Raw genomic sequence first — 27,550 nt, 5'->3', positions numbered from 1 at the left:
ATTTTGTTTTCTCCAAGTCACTATGGCAAATTTTAAAGATACAATGATACAAATCACTTTGAGCTACATTATTTGTATGAAAATGTGCTATATAAATAAATGTTGTTGTTGTTGATGATCCCATTTTTTGACACTGAGAGACTTGTTCATAAAGAATCTATGTTAAGCGTAGGATGACCAGATTTTCATAGTTCTAAATGGGACACAACTCAGTAATCCAGCAAGTGTTCCAGACACCAATTAAATTGATGAGCTGGGGCAGGGATGTTCCCCCTTGGAGTTTAGTTTACCTTGTAGAAATGTACATTACATCGAAAACAGGGGCCTTATAAAATATATACATATAATCGGAGCTCTGGCGGGAGGATCCACATTTGTGTTTTGTCTGGAACATAATGCCAAAAACAGGACGAAATGCTTAACAATGGGCCATCTCATCAGCCTAGTTAATCAACAATAATACATTATGCTGAACTGCCAAGACACCCCAAGCATTGGTGCATGTAAAACTAACTGGTTTTTGAACAAAAACAACATGGTTATTACTTTATAATAACCTGATCTTGCTCCAGATATTGGAATTGTGACTGAAGGGAAAAAGATTTGCTACCATGGAAGAAATACAACAAAGAATGTCGGGGGCTCTAGAAATGGCAATAAAAGATGAGTGCAGGAAATGTTTCCAGGAATGGGAGAATCACTAGAAAAAGTGTATTGCATTTCAAAGAGAGTATTTTGAATATAACTGAAAAGGAATTGCTGCATGTTTTATAATAATTGTTTTTTTAAAACAAATACTTTCAATGGACTGCTGTTAAGTAGGTCCCTGTTTCAACGGACCTTGAGTAACAAACTAAATCGCTACTTATGCACAAGTTATTTAATAAATTAATGATTTAACTCACAAAAGAATACTTTTTGGTTCCAGAGATCCAGGTTCTTTCCCAGGCCCTACAATAGTCTGTGTGGAAACTGGATATCCTTCCACTGTTCCATGTTAGGTTTCTGTTTGTATCCAACTTTTCAAGTGTTTACTTGCTTAATTCAACAGAAAGGTCATACAGAGTCAGAGGCTATCCTGGCAAAATTGAGCCAGAAGCAAAAACCAACTCTTCATACTGTGCCTGTTCGCTACTGGACACCAATACACAGACCCATACTGGGCCAAATTTGAATCACCAGTTAGTCTACCATGGACATCATGATCATAATACTGCAGATGATCTTCTATGTATGTGTCTTTAATTCATTAGGGACGTTCAAATTAAAATACAATCAAATCATCTCCCTTTTACATCAATTATCAGGAACTCATTAGAGGTCACTAAAACAAGGTCAACTATTTATTTCCTGATTCCTCATATTAAGCATTGAGCCATTCAATGCAAAGTTTGGATGCAGTTCATTAGCCATCATTTCTTGAGTGAGTAAATTATACATTGTATGCATAGTTATTCAAACTATAAAAATGTGTACTTTATCGGATTGCTATGTGCAGATTTTAGATTTAACACTCTCCTGTCTTCTACTCTTGATCTTGTTGTTTTATGGCTGTAGCACCAAGAAAAAATCCACACGCAGCAGCATTAACCAGCCTTACATTTTTTTTTATTAAGTATTATCTTGGAAGAACGTGTCCAAATCCAGTAAATTGAATAGAATTGTTAAAATAGCATTTCAACTTCAAATAATTTTCAACTGATCAACCAATTTGCATTTTCCACTATATACTGTACATGTATTTCTTTTTAAATAAACATTCGTTGGTGTTGCTCTGCCTGAAACATTTAACAGTTAAGGTCACCGCATCCTTTTCTTTCGATTACCGACACTTGTTAAATACACCGCACAAATTACTTATCATAGTATACTAATTATTGGGAAACGTGCGCTGTACAGTTAACTTGCTTTACCTAAGAAGAGACTTTCGTTTTTATTTTTTATCTTTTAATGTAATTTTAACTGCCACAAGCGATTACACGTTGTTTCCGTTAAAACACAAGGAACTCTTAAATAAATGAGTCCCATCTACAGAACCGAACTGCAAAGCCCCATCCCGTCATTCTCCGTACTAAAACAAATCTGCCTTCCGTCTGGATGCCCTTTCGAAATTAGCTGTGATTAGGCAACGCCCAAGACCGGCGAGGCAAAACTACTTATTTCAGAAATACTGATCACCTTTAATTGCCCGATGAGCTTCGTGAACTCGAGTAACTTATTCGGTGAACGTGCAGCCATCTTGGACGTCGAATGTGATGTAACGGAACTTGAAGTCGGAGAGACCGTGAGGCCAGCCGGGATGGTTTTTGTGCGGCACGTTCTATTTTTCAAACGGTAGATGGCGTTGCGCCCCCGACTATCCCAATTTTCAACGTGACTTGTTAGCAGGAATTTGTGCAGCGTTTTCAGATGCAGCGCGTTGCATGTAGTACTTTCAATAATAATGCCCCACTTACTCTGCAATTGCACACAATTTAGGCAAGTGTTAAGAATTATTTTGTGTGACTTCCCAGGAGGCTCTGCGGCTCAGCAGCTAATATTAAACAGTTAATTATGATTTAACTAATGCTGTATTTTAAAATAGTTCTTGTGTTTAATGTTGGGTTATAGCTTTTGGTAATGTGGGTGTTTTATTAAAGTTTGAAGGGGAATTCGTAGTTTGCCTACTACTACTAACCGATGCTGCCTGGTGTATGAGTCCAGGTATCGGGACTAAAGAGGTGCTGAAATGGAGTACACTATTGCCATTTTATAGTGATCACATTACATGAATATATAACACTGCCAGTATTAAAAGAAAAAATGTTTTTTTATACATTGAGTGTCTCTGTGTCACAGTATATTAGCTTTCTCTTCTAGGATGTGTTCTTCATTTATTTTCAGTTTTCAGCCTATTACTCATAATTTTCAAATGTTGTTTCATTGCATTAGAGTTTACATTTTTAGAGCTTATCCTATGGTATGTTGGTTAGCATTGCTTCCTCGCTAGGCACTGCCTGTTTGGAATCTACATGTTCTCCATGTGTTTATAACAGCTTCTTCAGGGTGCTCTATTAGATTAAATTAGAGCCTCTAATTTCTTTCAATATCCCAAAGATGTCAGAATTTGAGGTTAATTGTTGGGTTTTAAAGGCCATGCATAAATCTTCTTCATTATCTTCTTCTTCTTCCGGCTTCTCCCATTACGGGTTGCCACAGCGAATCTTCTTCTTCCATATCTTACTGTCCTCTGCATCTTGCTCTGTTACACCCATCACCTGCATGTCCTCTCTCGGTTGCAATCTAGCCACCAGGGAGGCAAACTGGCTCAACGTGGTGCTGGTCCCAAGCCTGGATATAGCAAAGGCTAGGAACAAAGCTGGAAAGGATATTGGTCAGATTGAGCACATGAAAGATGAGCAAGGTGTTGTCTTGAGTGAGTGTGATAAGAATAGATGGAAGTGGTAATTTGGAAAGCTGTTGAATGGAAAAAAAAAGTCCAAGGATAGTGTTTGGGGATAGAGATAGATGGGCTAGAAGTAAGAATGAGGAAGGAGGAAGTAAAGGAGGAACTGAAAAGAATGAAAAATTGAAGAGCAACAGAACCAGAGTGTGAAAGAGTTTAACAAAAGAGGGAGCAGATGTGTTGTGAGATCTAATGCAGATCTATGAGAATACCAGAGGAGTGGAGGAGCATTATGATTGTACCCATTAATAAGGAGATTTCTGGATTGAGTAAATAGAGGGATAAAGCTGATATTACATGCAATGAAAATTTGGGAAAGGCTTAGGGAATAGACCACCACAGGGGAGGAACAGTCTGGTTCTGTGCCAGGGAGAGGAACAACTGACGTAGTCTTTGCATTGAGAAGCTTACAGAGATGTATCAAGAAAAACAGAAAAGTGTGCATAGTTTATTGATTTGGAGAATGCTTATGATAGAATGCAATGTCAAAAGGTCTGGAAGTTTATGGGAGAAAAAAGAGCAACAGGAAAATATGTGAGGATATTCCAGAATATGTATGAGGGTTAAAAGCTGTGTTGGGGTAACAAACAAGATCCCAGATACAGTAGGTCTGCATTAGGGAACTTCTTTAAGTCCTTACCTCTTTGATCTTTTTGCTGATGACATTGTGTTGTATATTACCAGAAAAGAGGAAGATGGAGAAGGGCTTTGGAAGAGAGAATACTGAGTAATTAGAAAGAACACAGAATATATGAGGTTTAATGATGATCAGGATTCAGAAGTTAACATGCAAAGAGAGCTATTATGGATACATTTACTTATATCTAAGACCAGTAGTAGCCCAAGATGAACAATTTGATACAGAGATAACCCATAAAGTGCGATATGGATTGAACAATCAGAAAAAGCTATCAGAAATATTTATTGATCGTAGAATTAAGGTGAAGGTTAAATGTAAGGTTTTTAAGACAGTGGTAAACCAGCAATGATGTATGGAGCTGAGACAACGACAGTAAAGGGAGCACAGGAGAAGAAGTTAGATGAGGCAGAAATGGAACTGTTGAGATGGATGTATGGAGTTACAAAAAAAGGACAGAATAAGAAATGAGACAATCAGATGTATAACAAATGTGGGGGAAATATGAAAGGAAGTACAGGAAAGTAGGTTGAAGTGGTATGGGCATGTGATGAGGAGAGACAATGAGTATGTAGGCAGAAATGTGATGAGAATGGAAGTACAGGGAAAGAGAAAGCGAGGGAGGATGAAGCAGATCTGGATGGATAAAGTAAAAGAAGATTTGAAGGAAAATGGTCTGACTGGGGAAGAGTTGCAGGATAGGTATACTTGAGTGTGTCCTGCAATAGGCTGGCTTCTGCCTTTTACCCTGTGCTACTGGAGTAAGCTCCATGTTTCTATAACTTTGCAACACGTAAACCATGTACAGAAAATGGGTGTATGACTCTACAGCTACAGTGAATCAGAAGAGGTTTTTGTACTGTATGGGGTGCAGGAGATGCTCTTTTTTCATTCATCACCCTGTACTTTTTGAAACACACTTACTGTATCATAAACAGAGATGTGTGGGAGAATCACCTTGCAGCAACAAGTATGAGACTTGAATTTCATATTAGAAATCCCTTTGGCAAGAAATGAATAAAAGGATCTGGAAAGATGTAAGCAAGTTTGACCATGGGACATAGATCTTTATAAAAACTGAGTAGGTGACTCACAGGATTATATGATACAAATAATTAAGTTCACATTATTTTCAGCAAAGCAACAGCAACCTCAATTGGATTATTAGTGCTATACTTTTCTGACTTATTTATAAGATACTCAGTATACTGTAACTGCCTAGTGGTAGTTCTTTATTACTTGAGTGCTCAGTTATCAAATTATCCGTTGTCATAGATGATACAGGTTGGCTGACATCCTGGCTGGGATGGATAGATACTTACCTGGCAGGGAGGGCCCTTTTAAAGGAGGGATATGGGTGGTCAGGCATTGATTAGTGGTACCTTTCCAGGTCAAGAGGCCGTTATGATGGAAGGACAGAGGGAGACTGGCTATCGGGGACCATGTGTTTCCCCAGTACACTGCCATGGTTCCCATTCAGACACCACCAGGTCTGCATGAGAGTTGTAGTTTTGATAGGCAGCCTTGTTGAAATCCTTGGGTGCCACTAGTAGGAGCTACTGGGGGCAGACTCTGCTGTTACAAAGAGGTTCCACCTGACCCATGTAATTGCCAGGGTGGATGGACTGATATCCCATTTGGGATGGAAGGTGATGCCTTATCTGGCTGGGAGGCCATATTGGCTGGACAAAGTAATGGGATAAGCAACCTGGCCAGGATGGCTAGTGCATCCTATCCCAGTCGGGGTATTCATGGTATAATGGTTGGACAGGGACTGTTTATCCCCCTACACGGGAGGTGGCAGAGCTTCTCAGGTCACATTCCAGTTTAGACACCTGCATGGGAATCATGGGACCTGAAGTCTGGAAGAACAACTCTGTCAGGGTCCCCGAGTGCCAACAAAGGGCACTGTGTAAAGAAGTCATCCCTACTTTGGGGAGCTTCTGCCTGACCCATAAGTCCTACAGGCTGTTCCCTGACATCTGACAACTATTCCCGGGTCTTGTATAAAATAAACCACCTCACGTCCATTTGAAGATTTTCAGCTGGGAAGCAGTGGACAAAGCCCACTTGGAGAAGTGGAAGGAGAGGAAGAGGATTGCTTATTTGAACTTGGTTGTGGTATTTGCTTATTGGTTACGGTACTGAGAGTAATAAAGTAACTTTTATTCAAACATGGAATGGTTTAGGATCCAATTGTGTCTGGGATGTGGGGATCTGTGGCTCCCCCTACTAGTTTCACCCAAAAGTAGTCCCAGGTTCAGGTTGTAAAGGATTGCTCCACATTCACCTGAGGAGTCAGAGATAGGAGGAGGTGGAAAACGATCACTGGAGAAAGGTGGAGGAGGAGAAGAAAAGTAAAGGAATTACTTTATATCTGATTTTGAAAGAAAGCCTTTGAAATGCACTTTTATACAGTAAAAGTCTTATGTGAACGCAGAACTGTTGTCAGCATTGCTGTGTCCGAGGCTTGGGAAATCTGGGATGCCCTGTAGTGATCACACCATCCTTGCATCCTCTCCACTCCAGAGAGTACGTGGGACATGAACCCCAGTCTCCTTGTTGCAAGGCAGCAGCACAACCATTACACCATTGTACCACCCCAGTTAAGGAAATTTATACCTAAGAAAATCACTTAAATGCAACACATTTGTCTTCTGTTTAATTTTAGCAATGTGATCATAGCCATAAAATACAATGTGCACATACTTTAAATTGTACACTTAAACATACCTAAAGTTGCAGCAATGCTGGATGCAAGGAACCACAAAAACAATGTAACTAACAAACATTAGTCATTCCAGCTTCTCTTTCCAGAGCATTATTATCAAGCATTTAGAATGATGATACAAGTAATGTGTGCAGAAAAAAAAAGCACACTGCATCAAATGTGCACAGCTCGGGTAGTTGTTATGAAGACAGTGTAGGAATTTAATTTTGTAGACACAGAAATTATACGATTTGCCTGCTCTTTACAATACATCTTTTAGACTCTTTGCACATAATGTGGCTCTAAATTAATTATGCAGCACAGTTAACCTTTTATTTACGTCCTTTTGTATTTTTTTGAATGCTTGTATAGTATTTTTCCTTAGATTATGTACAGTGTCATATGTGTGCATCAGAGGATCACCCTCTGGGCTCATCTAAGGTGCGTAAATACCACCCCTGGACAAGAGAGGGCACTGGTTCTAATCATGTTGTCTCCCCTTCCTTCCACAGTACCAAGAATGACACCCAGTGAGGGCATCTGATTCCACCCCTTCCGGGCCACAACTATAAGTTCTGAGGCCACCAGAAGGAGGCATCATTCTATGATCAGAGCAGCTCACAACATAGAGCTACAGTATATCCCCTTGACCTATCTCAATGAAAACCTTTGCTTAAGCCCTAAGAGGTGATCTACTTTTTGGTTTGATTACATTTGTACCCCAGTGCACTTGTTTATTTTAACTTTGAATGAAAAGCCTTTGAGAATTAAACGGGGGTGATCGGGTTGGTGCCTTAACATTTATTTTCTCCAGTGTGTCATTCCTCACTGAGTCACAATTGTCACATTTTCATTTTTCACTTTTGCTTGTTTTTATAAAAAAAATCCTTTCCAGTAAATACATTTTTTTCAGTGGTAATATCAAAATTCACAAGAGGATTGAAATTTTATGTCTGCTGTATATGTAATGGACAAATTAGAAATGGGAGGGGGTTATCTTACCTTAAATATTTGCACACATTTGCCACCGTGTGCATTTTTTCTGCACATATTTTTCACATTTTTTTTTATCTACGTACCTTTGTTCCGTAAATTTTTGTTAGTACACCATTTTAAATTAAACCAGACTTCTGCTTTGAATTGAAACCAGTCATTTTGCACCAATTAATATATTTTTAAAAACAACTTATAAATCATTCTGTTGTAAATGGAAGTACTTGTACTTTCATTTTTAAAGTACTGAAACAAAAGAAAAGTAAACAAGAGAAAAACAAGTGAGGTTTCATTTTTTTCTTTGCAGAGATAATTACAATATTTGTTTCAATTGAGTTATTGGTTTTGTAAAAAAAGTCAGTTTCTAAAATTTCATAACAAACTACCAGAAGCATAAAATTCCATGGTTTTAGAATGACATTATGAATATATCACCAGGATGGCTATAAATATGTATACTAGTTACACTGTATTTCATTTTATGTCTTTAATATAAATCATGAAATCATGCAGAATTTACCTATTTCTCTAAATGCTAAAACAGATAGATAGATAGATAGATAGATTAGTACTTTATTCGCCCCAGGGGAAAACTTAGTTTTTTACAGAAACCAGAAAAATATATGGCCTATTCATGAAATTTTGAGAGCACTGTATAACTGGAGGAGTACATTAAAATGCCTTAAAACAGGCATTGCCTTTTTCAAAAATCTTAAACATTTAACACTTTTGAAGTTCATTGCCTAAGCAGTCTATGTTAGTCAACTAGGTTCAGAAGTCAACAAGCTCAATTTCATTACAGTAAATTTTCACAGTTTAGGCAGGTGCTCTTTTTATGTGTTTTCATGTTTTTTCATTTGCTTTGTTTTCTCTGAATATTTGTATAGTTTTTTCCCTTAGATTATACACTCACCTAAAGGATTATTAGCAACACCATACTAATACAGTGTTTGACCCCCTTTCACCTTCAGAACTGCCTTAATTCTACGTGGCATTGATTCAACAAGGTGCTGAAAGCATTCTTTAGAAATGTTGGCCCATATTGATAGGATAGCATCTTGCAGTTGATGGAGATTTGTGGGATGCATATCCAGGGCACGAAGCTCCCGTTCCACCACATCCCAAAGATGCTCTATTGGGTTGAGATCTGGTGACTGTGAGGGCCATTTTAGTACAGTGAACTCATTGTCATGTTCAAGAAACCAATTTGAAATGATTCGAGCTTTGTGACATGGTGCATTATCCTGCTGGAAGTAGCCATCAGAGGATGGGTACATGGTGGTCATGAAGGGATGGACATGGTCAGAAACAATGCTCAGGTAGCCCGTGGCATTTAAACGATGCCCAATTGGCACTAAGGGGCCTAAAGTGTGCCAAGAAAACATCCCCCACACCATTACACCACCACCACCAGCCTGCACAGTGGTAACAAGGCATGATGGATCCATGTTCTCATTCTGTTTACGCCAAATTCTGACTCTACCATTTGAATGTCTCAACAGAAATCGAGACTCATCAGACCAGGCAACATTTTTCCAGTCTTCAACTGTTCAATTTTGGTGAGCTTGTGCAAATTGTAGCCTCTTTTTCCTATTTGTAGTGGAGATGAGTGGTACCGGTGGGGTCTTCTGCTGTTGTAGCCCATCCGCCTCAAGGTTGTGTGTGTTGTGGCTTCACAAATGCTTTGCTGCATACCTCGGTTGTAACGAGTGGTTATTTCAGTCAAAGTTGCTCTTCTATCAGCTTGAATCAGTCGGCCCATTCTCCTCTGACCTCTAGCATCAACAAGGCATTTTCGACCACATGACTGCCGCATACTGGATGTTTTTCCCTGTTCACACCATTCTTTGTAAACGCTAGAAATGGTTGTGCGTGAAAATCCCAGTAACTGAGCAGATTGTGAAATACTCAGACCGGCCCGTCTGGCACCAACAACCATGCCACGCTCAAAATTGCTTAAATCACCTTTCTTTCCCATTCTGATATTCAGTTTGGAGTTCAGGAGATTGTCTTGACCAGGACCACACCCCTAAATGCATTGAAGCAACTGCCATGTGATTGGTTGATTAGATAATTGCATTAATGAGAAATTGAACAGGTGTTCCTAATAATCCTTTAGGTGAGTGTATACAATATGTTCTACTCTGGAACATTTCCTTTTTTCATTTGTCATCATGTCAATCAAGTTTTCATAAAAAAAATATGTTTCCAGTAAGTAATGTCTTTTCATTGGTATATGGTGTATGGTAAAGGAGAAATTATTAATGGGGGTAGTTACCTTAGTTTAAATGTGTAAATATTTACACACATTTGTTGGTGGGGGCATTTTTCCTACATGAATTTATTTGTGTGCTTTTGTTCCATAGACTTTTACTGGTATTCAATTTTTAATTAAGCTAAATGTTTGCTTTAAACTGAAACCAATTGTTGAGCTCTAATTAAAAGACTTCTTAAAATAACTCATAACTGAAGTACTTTAATCAGATTCAGAAGTCAACAAGCGACAGGCCATGACAGTAAATGTTCAATGTTTTAACAGATGTTAAACTCTTTTTATGTGCGTTTGTGTCCTTTCATGTTTTCCCATTTTCTCCCTGATACTCGTGATGGTGTGCTCCAATGATGTAATTTACCGCAGCTATGGTAATAAGTTTCTATTTACATTATGTGTCATGATTTTATTGTTGTTTTTATTTTTTCCCATTTCTTTGATGTTTTCACTGCTTTTTTTGCCATTACCACCGGTATTTGGGATTGCTGATGTGTCCCTTTGCTACAATTTGACACAAGTGATTTCACCACATCTCTATATAGCGATATCGTCGCATGCCTGCTGTATAACTTGCTTGCACCCATTAAACATTTGTCTAATTTTTTATGATCAAGGAACACATATACTTTCGTGAGCAAGAATCCAATAAATAAAACTCATAGTTTAAGAAACATAGAAGAAACTTAGAAAGTAATTCATTAACCAAAATAGTTCATGTATCCAGAGTCAAAACATAACATACCTGTATTTAAAATTCAAAGAACAGAAAGAATTTGTAAACAGAGGTCCTATTAAAGACACAATAAAAGCACTAGGCTTTTTGGTTGTATGCACAAACTTGAACATACAATGACACTGAACTTTATACTGCCGGGGTAATGACATCACCCATTGCACACTTCTGATCATCCAGCCTAGCAACCATTTAGCAACATTAAACACAGTCTGAAATTAGGGGCATCTATTCACACACAACATGACTCTACAGGAGAACATAATGATTAGTAACATAGGTAAAATATTCTAAAAACAAAAAAGTAATGTGACCATTGGATTCCTTGGCCTGTAACCCACCCAAAAGATGTTTAAACCATTCCTTGCAAGATTGACTAAATGTTTTGTTTAGTTATTCCTGTTCTTCTGTTAAGCAAATGATGGACTTTATTTGGTTTTGTTTTATAAAACATTTTGTGAGGCATTTGTGCTCCTAATGCTTTTTTGAAGGTTAAATTTAAATGAGCTACTATAGTAATAAAAATAGAAAATATGTTTCTCTTTTTTTCCTACCAAGCCGTTAGTACTGGTGGTTGATGTCACATGTGTTATGTTTTACACTCACAAACCTTGAAGATAATCTGTGTCAGATACCTGATCTGTGTTGGGTATGACCAGTAGGGTGTCCTTCATTAAAGGCAAAAGACGGCATGCAGGAGTTTCTCATTTCACTCAAGCAAGTCATTGGTGTGTAAATGCTGACATAAGGGTCTTCTGTTGATTACAACATTTTCTAAGAAACAACCAATGTCCTAATTAAAATACCTTGAGCAGTCTCTCCAGTAGAGTTCCTTCTCTTGGGAAGAAGATAAGAGAACTAATGACCACCCATGAGTGATTTTTTTCTTTTATATTCCTCTGAGGGCATAATTGAAAAGGGTGATCTCTGGAATCCCTGTCTAGAAATGATTGTACCTTTCTATAGAATGTCTGTATGTCTAGTCTGGAAGTACTGTCTTCCCTTTTTCAGTGTGTCCTTAGGCAAATACTAATGGTACCTTTCTGAAGAAAGGGAGAACAGTCTTTGAGGTATCCAAATAAATTGGCCTCCAATCTTTAAAGGATTTATACAGCAGCATTTACTTATTTACCCACTTTTGAACTGACAAAGAGCTAAAGGGTTAATTAAACAAAGAGACTTCCTCACAGTTTACAAAGCATACAACATTGAATTATTACATGAAATCCACTTGTACACTCAACAACACTTTTTTCACATTATGTGCTATATCAGGATAAATTACCCACCACATCCTAGTCATTCTGGGCCCCTAATCATTCCCTTTCCCTAATTGGCTAACTATCTCTTTTACCCCTTCAGCACCTAATAGCTAATTCATGGTGAGTGTACTGACACAAAACAGCTGCCATCGCATGATCCAAGTGGATGCCCACTCTCTGTGTAAAGCATTTTGAGTAGAGAGAAGAACACTATATAAATGAAAAAATTATTATGATTTTTATTATTATACATCTGACCAGGAAGAGGCAGCATTTGAAGGTTGACTATAATCTGGAAATCTTATTTTCTACAAAAATATGCCATAATATACTAAAAGAAAATTTCAACGGCAAACAACAAAAGGAATCATGGTTAACAAACACTCTTTTACTATACTGTGCCTCTTCATTGTACTGTAAGCCTATTTTTACAAGCACTTCAGAAGTCATCAACGATATTTGAGCTGACTGTCTTTGGCCTTTACAATTTTACAAACAGAATTACCGAGTTGAGCTATGCTCTGAATATTTTCTTAGAGATATTATGCTCATATTTATACAATTTGTGCATGGTTATTTAGCAGAGATGAAAGTTTTGTTAAAATGAAATTGCATTGCCTTCTAGGCATGTAATTCAAGGAAGGGCAGGGCCATTGTTTCTTTAGTATATGGGTGGGCAAAATGATTCAATTTGTGTTTAATTTAAGAATGTAAATTGATCTCAGATATATCAATTTCTGTCAAAATCTAACATATAACATGTAGGCTTTGGACTTGGAATTTGCTTGATCAAGATAAAGGCATTGTAGAAAAAAACAAAAACTTTGTAATTTTGACAGGTCTTTCTGAACTGTGATATTTAAATAACCTTCAAGGCCAGCAATTACATTTCAAAACTCCTTCAGTATATGCAGTGCTACTTAAAATATGGAGCACAGACTGTAATACTGTATGTGATCAGAATGACCTGACGGAGAAATGAGAATGAAAGATTCAGATCGATTTAATGGGTTTGTGTCAGAAATGTAAATATTTCTTTTTTTAATATTTTAAATACAGAAACTTACACTCAAAATGTATCTTTATGAGACATCCAGAAGCCAACTTCCAAATTTATCTGTAGATGAATATTAGGTGTTCATTTGCCTCCATTACACAATGTCACTGTCAGGTAAAGACGTTAATTAGATATGAAATGTAGGTCCAGTTCACCCTAGTAAGAGTAAAATGGGACTAAAGAGCCTGACCTTTTACATGTGACATTCTGTGAGAAATCCTTTTCAGTTGTTTTTCTTGCTGATCTACATAGACAGTTTTTGTAAAGTAAGCCTGACTTGAAAGGCTGTAGCCAAACTAATTTCAATGTCAAATTTCAGGCATGAATTCACACCCAACTTGGGAGGTATTTCTTGCAACTGGCACCAGATGTTTAGGAATGCTGAATGTGAGAGCAATTAATGTTATTCTTACCCTCAGGGAGTTTAATATTTTGTAAAAATATTTCTTTCTATTAGATATGGTATAATGATACAATTGTGACAGAGTGGACCTGCACAGAAAATTATAACTGGTGCTGTCTAAATTACATGTGCTCTGGTCAGCGGCCCCTTTTGAAAAATACACAATAAAATTACAGAAAGTGCTGTTTCTGATCTGTCCTTGAGTTTTGACAGTTTCTGACGTGTTGCGTTAACTCGTTTCTTTGCTTTTCATTCTCCAGATTGCTAATTATTGAATGCTGCTCTCACTGAAGCATTACAATAATAAAGTACTCTTTGTGAGAAAACTGAGCTTGTTTGTAAGTCCATTTTCTTTAAGAATACACTTGGGCGCAGGCAGCAAGGGCGCATTCATGGATACCTGGTCCAATAGGATATACAGAAGGCTTAAAGCCATGTGTGCCACAAGAGTAAGATGAAATTGGAAGGGGTAAAAAGTCACAGAAATAGACCAGGTGTTGATAAAATGAACGTGAGAGAAAACCCTTCAACTTAAGAGTTATAATCAAAGTAAAAAAAAAAGAAAAACAAACAAAAGATCCTGATTGTCAAAAGTTTATTGAAGCTAGATAGCAAAGGGAGTTTAGATGAGAAAATTTATCCACAAGCTTGGATGTTACCTGGAGTGTGTCGCTATCTTCTATAACTGTAAAGCGATGACACCACTTACAACTTTCTGTGGCCTTAGGGTACAATGGGTGCCTTTGTTAAGAACAGTATGATGCAAAATGGTGGCACTGGTGCTCAAAAATAACATACAAAAAATACAAAACATAAGGTCAAATATTTAGAAAATGTTTATACAACACAAACATGCACAAAATAAACACAGAGACAAATTATGGACACTAAAAATGTCATGTAATTTTCTAAACCACTTAATCCAGACCAGGTTCGCAGGTGCCTATCCCAACTAGCAGAGGGTGCAAGGTAGGAACAAATCTTGGACAGGGCACCAGTCCATCACAGGGCAAACATACACACACACACATACTAGGGCAAATTTAGTATTATAAATTCTCCTAACTTGCATGTCTTTGAACAGTTGGAGGAAACCAAAACACCCAGAAGAAACCTAAAACCAAACTCCATGCAATGAGGACCCGGGACGTGAACCTAGGTCTACTTACTGTGAGGCAGCAGCGAGCTGCCCTGACTAAAAATATCAAGAATCATAAAACCAGGCATCACTAGGAAGAAGGTGTCTAAAGTCAATCCAAACCGAGAAATGTTTGAAGTTTACTGTACATTCCAGATGAGAGTTGGTGGCAAGCAATATTAGAAGGAGAAAGAGTGATCAGAATGTGAAAAAACGCAGGGGAAATGAGTTAGTTAGTTGAGCGGTATGACAATGAATATCTTAGAAATCAAGAATATTGAAATATGGACAGACACCCCCTCCCCTACCTCTCTAAATAGCAGAGAAAGGAAAATGACTTACAGAAATATTAAGTAATACTTCAAAGATACTGACATATTTAAAATAAAAACAATGGTACAGCAAGCTCAGACATTCAAGTAATAATTCCACCATACCCCGTACACAAGACCATAAATTTGAACGTAATGTTAAATAAGGCCAACATCAGTAAATGTCCACACTTTTCAGCTTTTCCTCATTAAGTGAACTGTTTCATCGTGTAAGGTCCTATGGTGACCCTATTTTCCCATTTTATACACTTTATTGTGTAGACCTTAATAAAATGTCTAAAATCCTATACACAGCCCTCTATAGTCAGGTACTTTATCATTTCCTCCCTTCTTTTACATCTGTAACCTCAGGCAATTAGACATTGTAAAGGAACACCAAGTATTTAAGCTACACATTTAATTATGCATTAATAAAAATGCCCAAAAATATTAAGGAAACAGAATACTATGTGAATATTGACTAACCATACCCTTACAGCCTAAGTAGCAGCACATCTTGCGTCCATAGACAGCACACTCGGCTTATCCTTAGTCTTGCCTGCTTTGCGAACACATGGCCACATGCATGTATCCGTATGGCTGCAGAAACAGAGTTGTCTTCATCATGGTCTTCTCTTCATTGTCAGATGGTGAAGGCAAGGTGATCAAATATATACAGTACTATTCTTACCACAATTCACAAATATATGGGATATCATAGTACAGAATGGCCTCTGATTCAGAGCCAATCATAAACAGCCATACTTCAGAACAACAGAATTTGTTTACCTGTCACTTCCTAGGCCAGTTATCACTGAATGTGCTCAGGCACAACTTATCCCCCAGTTGCTTTGTTTAGTCAGTTTGTGGCCTTCCTGTGGTGGATGGAATAGGCTCTAAGCCCAAACGCAGTCACTCTTACCAAGCTGGTCTGATACATGCTCTATCTGACGTAATAAGATAAGGTAGCATGCTAAGAGCATAGTTTAATTTGTCACAATACATTGCTCAGTTAACAATAAAATCCCACCAGGTTTACCACAGACAGAGCTGTTAGGGAACTGAGGATTACCATGAATCTAATCTGATTAATGAGAAAATAATATATCCCAACAAGACTAGAACAGGAGACATTCCCAAAACTGAGGCCTGACAACATCACTCACAATTAGGATCTTAACGCGGATACATGCTGGTTAGTCTGACTCAAGATGGGTCTGAATGTCAGTTTTGATTTGAGATGAGGCTTACTGTATTTTGTTTTAATTGAGAAAGAGTTTGTTTTATTTAAGAGCTTACTTTGATTCATTTTTTGAGAATATAATCAGAGGTTCCCATTCTTAATTTTGTCTAAGATTGTCATACTTTTAAAATATTTAGTATAGTCCGAAAATATCTTTATCACAGCTGTAAAGTACAATTTGCACAGTAAACATTGAGATAAGGTTAGAAAAGTTGGCCATTTCTCTTTTAACAAAGTTATTAATGTGTATATAGTAAAGGAAATGTTTTGACAAAATGTTGTGTTTGAAGCAATTATTCAAACATTGCAAATATATTGTTGATATAAAAATCATTAAAGGTCACAATACTGAGCATAATCCATGTATTAAATATTGCATCCTTTACAGACGGTGTAAATTTCTATTTGTTAGTCATGTAATAGTGCAGTGGACAGCACTTTCTAACCTTAAAGTATCTCCTGCATTGATGCCAAATGAGTGTTAAACCACTGGATTTCTGCTTAGTTGGCTGTAATTAATGTTGCACAGAGAAAAGCATACAGAGGGGATTTATTGCAGGATTTCCTCTCCATGGCTAATCAAACCATAACAAGCTCATTTCTGTCTGGTTCCTTCCATAATCCATAATATATACAGTACATTTGTGACCCAGCAGTAGAACTGAAATTTAACTTCATGCCCTCTCTGCTTTAGGTCTCTGAAGAATATTTTTGTGACCTGTTTGCTGAATTAGAAACAAGTATGTCCAGTTTTTGAAATAAGTATCTATTGATATATGTTAATGAACCAAAACAGAAGTAGAAATTTAGGGACGATATTGATTTAGTAATGTCCTTACTCTGAGATAAAGTAAAATAAAGACATGACAAGTTCATAATATTTTTAACACATTCTATCAGGTTGTAAAAGTTAGGTTTGAATAGGTTTTTATATCAAGTATAATTTCTATTTATGTGAATTACTGAGAAATTGTTAATGAAAATTGGGCAAATTTAAGATGGAATGGTACATGTAAACATAAGAACCCTCCTCATTTTATGTACCATCCATTTTTGAAACCCAATTATGAAGTTGGAGCCTAGCAAGCACTGGGTGTAAGGCAGGAACAAAGCCTTGACAGGGTACCAGCCCATTGAAGGGTGAACACAAAAGCACACATATTGGGGCCAGTTTAGCATCACTAATCCACCTAACCTGCATGTCTTTGGACTATGGGAGGAAACTGGGACACCCAGAATAAACCTATGCTGACACAGAGAGAACATCCATTCAGTGAGCACCCAGGATGCAAACCCCAGTCTCCACACCACCCTCCATTTCAAACATAATCAAAAAAAAGTTTTCACAAACCTAAAATAATTCAGACTATTCTATCTTTGCATCATATAGTCAAAAAAATAGCAACCCCATATAAAAATGGGAATAGCTATAGAAGAAGAATAACAAGTTTTATTTAAATCACTTGTGTATGAGCCAAATAACTGCAACTCAAAGCACTGACATTCAGCACGAGTGGACACCTTAATGACTACATCATAATTCAATAGTAGTTCATAACACAAACCTCTAATTACAGTTAATTTAATTGGAAAATATTCAGGGCTTTCCCTGATCCCAAAAATGACTCCCGGTTTTGTTCAAATATCACTGCAGTACATGAAAAAAGACAAAATTAGTTTAATAATAACATTAGTCATCAAAACAAACCCTGATAATGCAAGCACTTTATCTGGACTTTATCACTTCTAGTTTCACATTCAAAAGAATGGCTTATCAGTTTTCTTCAGCTTTCCAACTAGTTCATAATCTATTTTGGAGCTCTGATGGCCAAGATAATGTGGGAAGAGGTGAGTGACCCACAGCACATGAACATACAAGTACACCTCTCTGCAACTTGTGGATCAGTTCTGCCTCATTTGCCAGGCTGATTTGAGGACAGAGTCTGAACTCAGCAGCATTAGCTTATGGGAATATCTGAAACTGGGATGGATGTTACTAATGTCCGGCCCAGTTCCAAATGTCAAGCCCCACCTCGTTTTGTACTTTGAGTGACTGCATAGATCAGGGGTGGGCAAAGTAATTCACGGAGGGCCACAGTGGCTGCAGGTTTTTGTTCCAACCCAATTGCTTAATAAGAAACACTTATTGCTCAAGTAACACTTTTGCTTCATTTTAGTTGTCTTGCTTGTTAAGAATGTGAAGCCTTTATTGCTTATTTTAGGATTAAACAGCTGTATTCTTGGCTTTAGATAGATAGATAGATAGATAGATAGATAGATTAATGGCTGTTTATTAGCAATCAGATGCAAATGACAAAAGAAAACAGAAGCTCTGTATTTAACTTGTTTCCATTTAAACTTGTGTGCATTTATCATGCACTATTTGGTTTAATTAAATACTTGGAAGGAAGGTGAAGAAGAAAAAGTGAAAGACTGAGAATTACTCATTTACTCCATTTTAGACTTCAAATCATTTAGATGATATCCTTACAAAGGAAAAAAAATCTTGGATATAAGAATGACCTGATGTGGAAGAGTTAAAGCTCTAACAAGCCATGAAATTAAATAATTGGCAAGGATTGTTTCCTAATTAAACAACTGGGATGGAACAAAAACCTGCAGCCATTGTGGCCCTCCAGGATTGACTGTCCACCCCTGGCATAGATGATAAGGTATCAGCATTCATCATATATATAAATTTTCCTGAAGTGAGGGAATGCTGTATTTCAGACAATTGACAGAATAAAACATTGTGCATATTTACGTAGTCCTTTTGTTTTCTGGTCTGGTTTAATGTTACCATAACGAATGTGTCCAGCAAATATAAGCAAGTAAATGTAGCCAATTGCATTTGAAAATATAATGAAGTAAAGGTAGAGAGAAAACTTTGAAAGTAAGGTATAAATATTCTCAAAACATGCTTAAGTACAGTAACAAAGGATTTCTATTGCACCATTGTTTGCATCATTGTAATTTTAAAGTACCTGAGTAGGTGTAAAGAATAGTTTCTCCAATACAACCCAACTACAGTATTCTGCCCTAGTTTTTCAAAATATTTTCATGATGAAAATGTATTCACAGAATGTAATTTGTACTGTTGATATCTTTCCTCTTAGCTGAGTGGTAATGGGAACTTAACCATTGTTAGCCATGAAATGTCTGAATACCCAGATTCCATTTCTAACAATAAGAATGGAAAAGAGAGACAGAAAGGAGTGATGATGCCAAGGAAGAATCCAGGGCAGTAAATGGTAGCATTTTGACAGAAGGAGAGAATGATTTGTTTACAACGGAAAGAATGTGATTCCATGGAGGAGGGCTTGCGGGACACTCAACATCTCCAGATTGATAGGTGATAGTATATTGGATCTAGCAAGTAAAGACAGAACAGAGAAAGTCTAACCTTAACAGGCAGCTAGAAGACCACTACATGACATGACATGACATGAGGCTTCTACTGATGGAATAAAGGACTAAGTGACCTACTGTAATGACAAAGTGCTCATTTAATGGTAAGTCCAAGCAGAACTGGCAGGAGGTTGGGACACGTTTACCCAACTACTAGAGGCAGCAAATGTACTGTATTACAAGGGTTCAAGTTATTCTGCTTTAATTAGGCAAAGGATCATATTTAAAGTCTGAATAGGTTATCATGCAATTCAGGCATTTATTTTCATAACCACCTAATTTAAATGGAGGTAGCAGAGGCTTAACAGTACTGGGAACATAGCAGTTGCCAATCCAGGGTGAAACACTGACCCAGATTCACACAAGCACAACCACAAACACACTCATGAAAGAGATATTTAGAATAATAGATGTATTTCTTGAGTCTTGGGAGGAAACCAGAGTGCCTCTGATAAATATACATCAACGCTACAAGAATGTGCAGTCTTCCCACAATTAAAGGCATCCTTCTATGGAATTGAACAAACATTAAGGGCTTTGATGTGGAAACCCGATCGTCTGTGGGAATGTTCTTTAAATTATTTTTATATTGTAGACACTAAATTTTGTTCTTTGGACAAATAAACTATTATCTATCTATCTATCTATCTATCTATCTATCTATCTATCTATCTATCTATCTATCTATCTATCTATCTATCTATCTATCTATCTATCTATCTATCTATCTATCTATCTATCTAATTAAAGACTAATATATGCCAGTAAGGATTATGTATTTTTGGTAATTTTGCTTTACACTGCTTCTGGGTGGAGTGCATTTGTTAGACACAGCAGTCTCATATGACCATGGGTGCCCAATACGTCGATCATGATCGACCGGTAGATCGGAAAGGTAGGGCAGATAGATCGCTTTACATTTAAAAAAAAAAATGTAAAAGTTAGTCTATCATATATTCTCCCTCTGGCATTTGCCACTTGATTGACATACAGGGCGGCCAGTCTGAGATCTCTTTTCTTCTAACACACTGGTCATTCCGCACGCACAATCAAACGCGCGAGCTACTGCAAAACGCTATCTAAGTGATCTAGTTAGCCTTCCAATTTATATCGACTAAAGAAGGGATTTTAAAAAAAAAGTGTTGTTTATGGGCTGGATGTGGAATTGGAAGAGGATTTTTTTCTCTCACAATGTCACAATCGAAGTGCGTTTGTCTGATTCGTCAATCTATCATTGCTATTCCAAAGAAGGAAAATGTGGAAAGGCATTTTCTAATTGCTCATAAAAACAACAAAACTGACTTCCTACCGAAAAGAGATCTGAGAAACAGAAAGGAGGGGGAACTAAAATCGCAGTTAAGACGCAATGGAAGGCGTGTGCGCAACTTGACAGCATACGCTACAGAGCAGATTGAAAATTATCTGTCAGACTTTATCTAATGGAAAAAAGTAATGATTTGAGGGTTGCTCAAGGTAGCGGAGTAAGAGTAGCATTTCTTCTTCGCAAATGTACTCAAGTAAAAGTAAAAAGTATGGTGCAGTAAAACTACTCTTAGAAGTACAGTACGGAGTAAATGTAACTCGTTACTACCCATCTCTGATACTCAGAGTGTATATATATATATATACACTCACCTAAATGATTATTAGGAACACCATACTAATACGGTGTTTGACCCCCTTTTGCCTTCAGAACTGCCTTAATTCTATGTGGCATTGATTCAACAAGGTACTGAAAGCATTCTTTAGAAATGTTGGCCCATATTGATAGGACAGCATCTTGCAGTTGATGGAGATTTGTGGGATGCACATCCAGGGCACGAAGCTCCCGTTCCACCACATCCCAAAGATGCTCTATTGGGTTGAGATCTGGTAACTGTGGGGGCCATTTTAGTGCAGTGAACTCATTGTCATGTTCAAGAAACCAATTTGAAATGATTCGAGCTTTGTGACATGGTGCATTATCCTGCTGGAAGTAGCCATCAGAGGATGGGTACATGGTGGTCATGAAGGGATGGACATGGTCAGAAACAATGCTCAGGTTGCCTGTGGCATTTAAATGATGCCCAATTGGCACTAAGGGGCCTAAAGTGTGCCAAGAAAACATCCCCCACACCATTACACCACCACCACCAGCCTGCACAGTGGTAACAAGGCATGATGGATCCATGTTCTCATTCTGTGTACGCCAAATTCTGACTCTACCATTTGAATGTCGCAACAGAAATCAAGACTCATCAGACCAGGCAACATTTTTCCAGTCTTCAACTGTCCAATTTTGGTGAGCTCGTGCAAATTGTAGCCTCTTTTTCCTATTTGTAGTGGAGATGAGTGGTACCCAGTGGGGTCTTCTGCTGTTGTAGCCCATCCGCCTCAAGGTTGTGCGTGTTGTGGCTTCACAAATGCTTTGCTGCATACCTCGGTTGTAACGAGTGGTTATTTCAGTCAAAGTTGCTCTTCTATCAGCTTGAATCAGTCGGCCCATTCTCCTCTGACCTCTAGCATCAACAAGGCATTTTTGCCCACAGGACTGCCGCATACTGGATGTTTTTCCCTTTTCACACCATTCTTTGTAAACCCTAGAAATGGTTGTGCGTGAAAATCCCAGTAACTGAGCAGATTGTGAAATACTCAGACCGGCCCGTCTGGTACTAACAACCAAGCCACGCTCAAAATTGCTTAAATCACCTTTCTTTCCCATTCTGACATTCAGTTTGGAGTTCAGGAGATTGTCTTGACCAGGACCACACCCCTAAATGCATTGAAGCAACTGCCATGTGATTGGTTGATCAGATAATTGCATTAATGAGAAATTGAACAGGTGTTCCTAATAATCCTTTAGGTGAGTGTATATATATATATAATTTTTAATGCATTTTGACCTGGTCATTTTAAAAGTAGCTCGCAAGCCGAAAAAGTGTGGGCACCCCTGCCTTAGACCTTGCAAATCAATAACAATATGAAAGAGGCCTGTTGGACAGAGAGGCTGTCTCTCATCTTTATGGTATTCACTATCTGCATTGGGTGAAATTACTGCTTAGTACCCTGAAGACATCACTTGGCATTAGTGCAGCTAACTCAATAGACAGACAGACTGGGAAAACACACACTAGACATTAGAAAAGAAAAGAAAAGGACATGTTTAGCAACATGTGTATGTCTGGGTGCATGCTTGTTAAAATGCTGAATTTACTAAAAGAAAAAAAGAGTGATTGAAACAAGAACATTACCAAGCTAGGTCAAATTAGGTTTAAACTAAATATCTAACTGCACATTTAAAGGGTGATGGCACAGTAGTGTTGCTGCCTTGCAGCAAGGAGACTAGGGTTCACATCCAAGGTGAATATCCTCCCTGCATAGTGTTCTTGCATGTTCTCCCTATGTCAGCATGGGTTTCTGCCGTGTGCTTCCGTTTCCTTCCACTGCCCAAAGACATGAAGGTTAGGTGAACTGGTGATGTTAAATTGCCCCTAGTGTGTATTTGGTGTGTGTGTGTGTGCTCATCCTGCGATGGACTGGCACCCTGTTCACGGTTTGTTCCTGCCAAGGTCCCTATTGCTGGCTGAGGTAGGCTCCAAGCTATTCCCCAAACTGACCCTGATCTGAATTGAGCAGGTTAGAAAATGACATGGCACATTTTAAGAGGTGAAACCTGCTTTCGTACAAACTTATGGAAGCATAATTTTAAACTGCATACTTAAACTTGGTTACAGTCAGGGAGAGCCATGCTGTTTGTGTTTCTGTACAGGAAAGTGTGTAATGGAAATATCTATCTTTAAATAATTTTTATATTGTAGACACTAAATTTTGTTCTTTGGACAAATACACTATTATCTATCTATCTATCTATCTATCTATCTATCTATCTATCTATCTATCTATCTATCTATGCTGGTTTAATTATAGAATACAGCTTAAAGGTTGGATTTTAATTGAGGATTTTAAAATTCTCAACGGGATATTCAATATTCTTATTTTCAAGTTTATAATTTGCTTAAGTGTAAACTACATATCCATATCTAATATCTAATTATACAATTATGAAAAGGCGAACACATCACACCCGCTGTTCGACTGACAACCGCCTCCCCACCATTTTGGAATGCAGGGCAGGTGCTGCCATCTATCAGCAACAAAAATAATTTTTTTGTGAATTCTCTGTGTAATAAACTTAATAAGTTATAGCATAATGAAAATTGCATAATTAGATCTGGACCACCCTATACAATCACTATACAGTAATCATTTTCTATTGATCTCATATGCATGTTCTTTAGATATTTTAGTCTTTGAAACTTCCAATTTGGCTAAAGGCACCAGACTTAGGTTAAATAACATGATGCTTCATATTTTATGATTAAAAAGTTCTAATATGCTGTCATATAAAACAAATCCATGTAAGGTCATGTAAATTCATTTACATCCTTCTTACATACATTCTTACCTACTGTCATTCTGTAAAGCATAATAAAGAGGCATTTTTCCCCTTTTTACGTAAATTCATTTGTACTGGGCAGGATACCTGCCTGCCTCAGCACATCTAGGAACACACAGTTTTTGGGATGTGTTAGCTATAGTATTTACTATAGCTGTATGTCGCAAGGATAATGGAATTTTTTGTGCTTACCCTCCTATAATAAACAAACATATAATACACATTACCAACAAATATCTCATGGAAAAAGCAAAAATGACAGTCTTCTTCTTCTTTCGGCTGCTCCCATTAGGGGTTGCCACAGCGGATCATCTTCTTCTATATCTTTCTGTCCTCAACATCTTGTTCTGTTACACCCGTCACCTGCATGTCCTCTCTCGCCACATTCATAAACCTTCGCTTAGGCCTTCCTCTTTTCCTCTTCCCTGGCAGCTCTATCCTTAAAAAAAAGCATAAATGACAGTAAGGCACTAAAAAAAATGTATATAATTCAATATTCTTTTGGTGCTGACTTTGATGTTACTGTCAGGAAAGATGCAATAGTAGAACATCGATGGCTCAGATATCAGATTATCTTCTCAATTCCTGCATATATGCTTATCTATCTATCTATCTATCTATCTATCTATCTATCTATCTATCTATCTATCTATCTATCTATCTATCTATCTACCTATCTATCTATCTATCCAATCCTGTGGATTTATATTCAAGTAAGAAATTTAGTTAAGAGATCTCTGCAGGGCTTGTGCCCATATCTGTATATTTATATGCTAACTATACTACACTTTTTTGATTTTTTTTTTCCAGAAAATGTCATGTAATGGGAGGATAGAAACAAGAGTATGGAGTATGTAATTTTCTGTGAAATCTCAGAAAGTGCATCACATAACTCTTCATTTCTGAAAACATTCAGCATGCTTAAACCTTCTGATGCAGAAATAAAGATGATCCTTATCTACGCCCAAGTTTTTATTCTCACCTTATTATACAAGTTGGATATTAATTTTAAAGTGTAGCTGAAGCTGTCAGTCCCTTTGTGTTCGAGTTCTCAAAGCACATTCTTGGGTAAAGAACAGCTTGTGCTTACAATTATATGGCTCCTCATGCCACAACAGGCCACTGAGGTGGCAAAAAGAAAACTGATCACGTTTGACCTTGTCAGTTCAATGCTATAAGTGTAATCTAAAAAAGTCAAACCTTGTTATTATGTCAATTTTGAATTAAAAAATATGAGCCTTGAATGTTTCACAATGGTGGAGTATGATTGTGGAAGACGGTTGTGTTTTTAGTGTTATCAAATGACATATGCTTTGTATACAGCTTAACTATAAAATCTAATTTGAACAATTAAAAAAAATGTTCATAGCAGAAAATAAAGGTTACAATTTGAATTTGCAAAGTCTAACCAATATTAAGTTGTTCAGTCTATTTACTTATAACTTTCCTCCTTTTCCAATACAGTAACCTGTGTCATTTTGGCATAGATGGACACAAGACAGGATAGGACAAACACACACAATGGATGATTTACTAATCATCCTAACTGAGAATTATGAACTATGTGAGAAAATCAGTTCTCATGAAAAATATAGCACAGCATGCAAAAGCATTTTTCCTCCACAAATCTCCCCATAACCCATCCTGAGTCTTAGCACAGTAAAGTCACTAACTCATCTCTGCTTATTTTCATACTTGAGGTTGTCTATGAACACTGAAATAATTGTAAACCTGAAATAAAAGTCAATGCTGACTAGTAATAAAACTATCTGATTTAACTTTGCTTCACTGGGAACTACATGTGTGTATTAACTTAAGTTTATAGGCAAATGCTCATTGTGTTTTTTGGGTAATAGAGTATAAGTCTGTTCACCAAAAAAATATCAAAAGACATACTAATATCTGTCTATTTAATATTTAAGGGAGATCCCTTATCTTGTAGGCGTATATTTAGGAATCCATTTGTGGTTTAATGACTGCAAATTGAGTAGTAGACTAATAATGCACTTAATGCTGTACCTCAGAAAAACCACTCAGATGTGAAATTTGGAAATTTGGCATGTGGTCAGGCATCACCTGGTTAAAGTCCTTTAGAACTGCTGATTGAAAGACAAAGTTGTGAGCAACTGTGCCCCCTCTCTTCCCCAGATAGTAGTGTTTAATTCATCAGAGCCTTGCAGGATTACCCTAAGCACACATGCATGACCTTTGCTGTTTTTCTGTAGGCCCCACCATTTTGTGAATTTGTTGGATGAGCTCTGTCATATTGTTTGTTGTTAACGTCTTTAAATTAGTAATCATATGGTTATTGACCTATGATGTCATTACACTTCTTTTATAATAGACTAGCCGTCCCCCGTGTCTCCGCCAGCGTAGTAGTGAAACAGGACAGTGAGGAGGGCCCTGCACAGCTCCCCACTCCTGACATCATGCTTTCCTCTCCCCTTGGCCTCTGTCACAGATTAGCAGAAATATATCACTCCTGCAAGCGAACTATGATTCTTAGCATGATGAGAGAAGTCACAAAATCAACCAGAATGTTCAAGAAAATTATAGAAAAAACCTGATCTAAATCTGTTAAGCATTTCTCTCATGAAAAGTGGACAGACATACAGACAGAAAGACGTTTGATTTTATATATATAAACACAGTGGTGCACACAGTAATTTGCCAAGCCTTTGGATTGAAGACCTAAAACAAGCACTGTAATAGCTATAGTCAGGGTTTGGACAACTAGTTAGTATTATGACCTTTTGACTTTGGATTGTTGCTGGGTTTGCAATTTTGCTCTGACCCTTACTTGACTATTTCTTGCTTCTCTGAAGCCCATTATATCCTTGTATCACACATGTGAGCATAGTGTGATACTTCTGAGGTGCAATGTAAAGAGTCTGAGTGCTACACCACAGCCTAACATCTCTTCTCTTCCATCCTCAGCCAAGAAGACCTCAACCAATTGGTCAATTCATGATGTCATCCATGATCTTCCTCTTCTTCTGACCCTTCCTGCACTTAACAGCACCTTGGTGTTAGTAGTAACCAAGAAACAAGATATGCATATAGCAGTCAACTGCCTTCTATTTTCTTTAAAAATTATAATAACTATCATTAAATAAGGTTTCCTATTGTTCCCCGAAATTTCTTGACTTTCTGTGCCTTTTTGTTTACCATTTCAGACTGGTTGCAATCTTACACATGTCCTTGTGGACAATAAATCTTTTCTGCAAAGGTAGCCATAACAAGTCAGGCTGGTTGGTCTATTTTTTCCTGGGTAATTTATAATGGCCATTGAAGGTGTGCCTTCACCCTCTGCTCAAAGCCAGATGAACCTAGTCCAGGGATTCCCAAGCTTGGTCCTGACCCATTGTGGCTGCAGATTTTTGTTCCAACCAGTCTGGGCTAATTAAATAAACTGTTATTTCCCAGATTCTGTGTTTTGGGAAAATGCAGAAATTAGAAAATAAGTTTGGTAAAAAAAAAGAATTAAAATGTGCTAAGCCAGG

General features: G+C 37.5%; 1 protein-coding gene and 1 long non-coding RNA gene across 2 annotated transcripts in view; one reads left to right on the top strand and one right to left on the bottom strand.

The window, feature by feature from the left end:
* Nucleotides 1-2,286, bottom strand: part of hddc2 (HD domain containing 2) — a 35,168-nt gene extending 32,882 nt beyond the window's left edge. The window contains exon 1 of the mRNA XM_039748402.1: nt 2,179-2,286. Within this exon, the coding sequence (XP_039604336.1) occupies nt 2,179-2,238 (60 nt within the window). The 5' untranslated portion in view covers nt 2,239-2,286. The remainder of the gene's footprint in view (nt 1-2,178) is intronic.
* Nucleotides 1,369-27,177, top strand: LOC120525800. Its single transcript, XR_005633020.1, has 3 exons — nt 1,369-1,423; nt 7,305-7,479; nt 26,985-27,177. It is a non-coding gene; the product is annotated as an uncharacterized LOC120525800 (long non-coding RNA).
* Nucleotides 27,178-27,550: the final 373 nt, after the last annotated feature.

This window comes from Polypterus senegalus, chromosome 3 (genome assembly GCF_016835505.1).
Source record: "Polypterus senegalus isolate Bchr_013 chromosome 3, ASM1683550v1, whole genome shotgun sequence".
In the NCBI taxonomy this organism is placed as follows: domain Eukaryota; kingdom Metazoa; phylum Chordata; class Cladistia; order Polypteriformes; family Polypteridae; genus Polypterus; species Polypterus senegalus.
The sequence above is the reverse complement of the archived record's forward strand: the minus strand, read 5'-3'. Positions and strand labels throughout refer to the sequence as shown.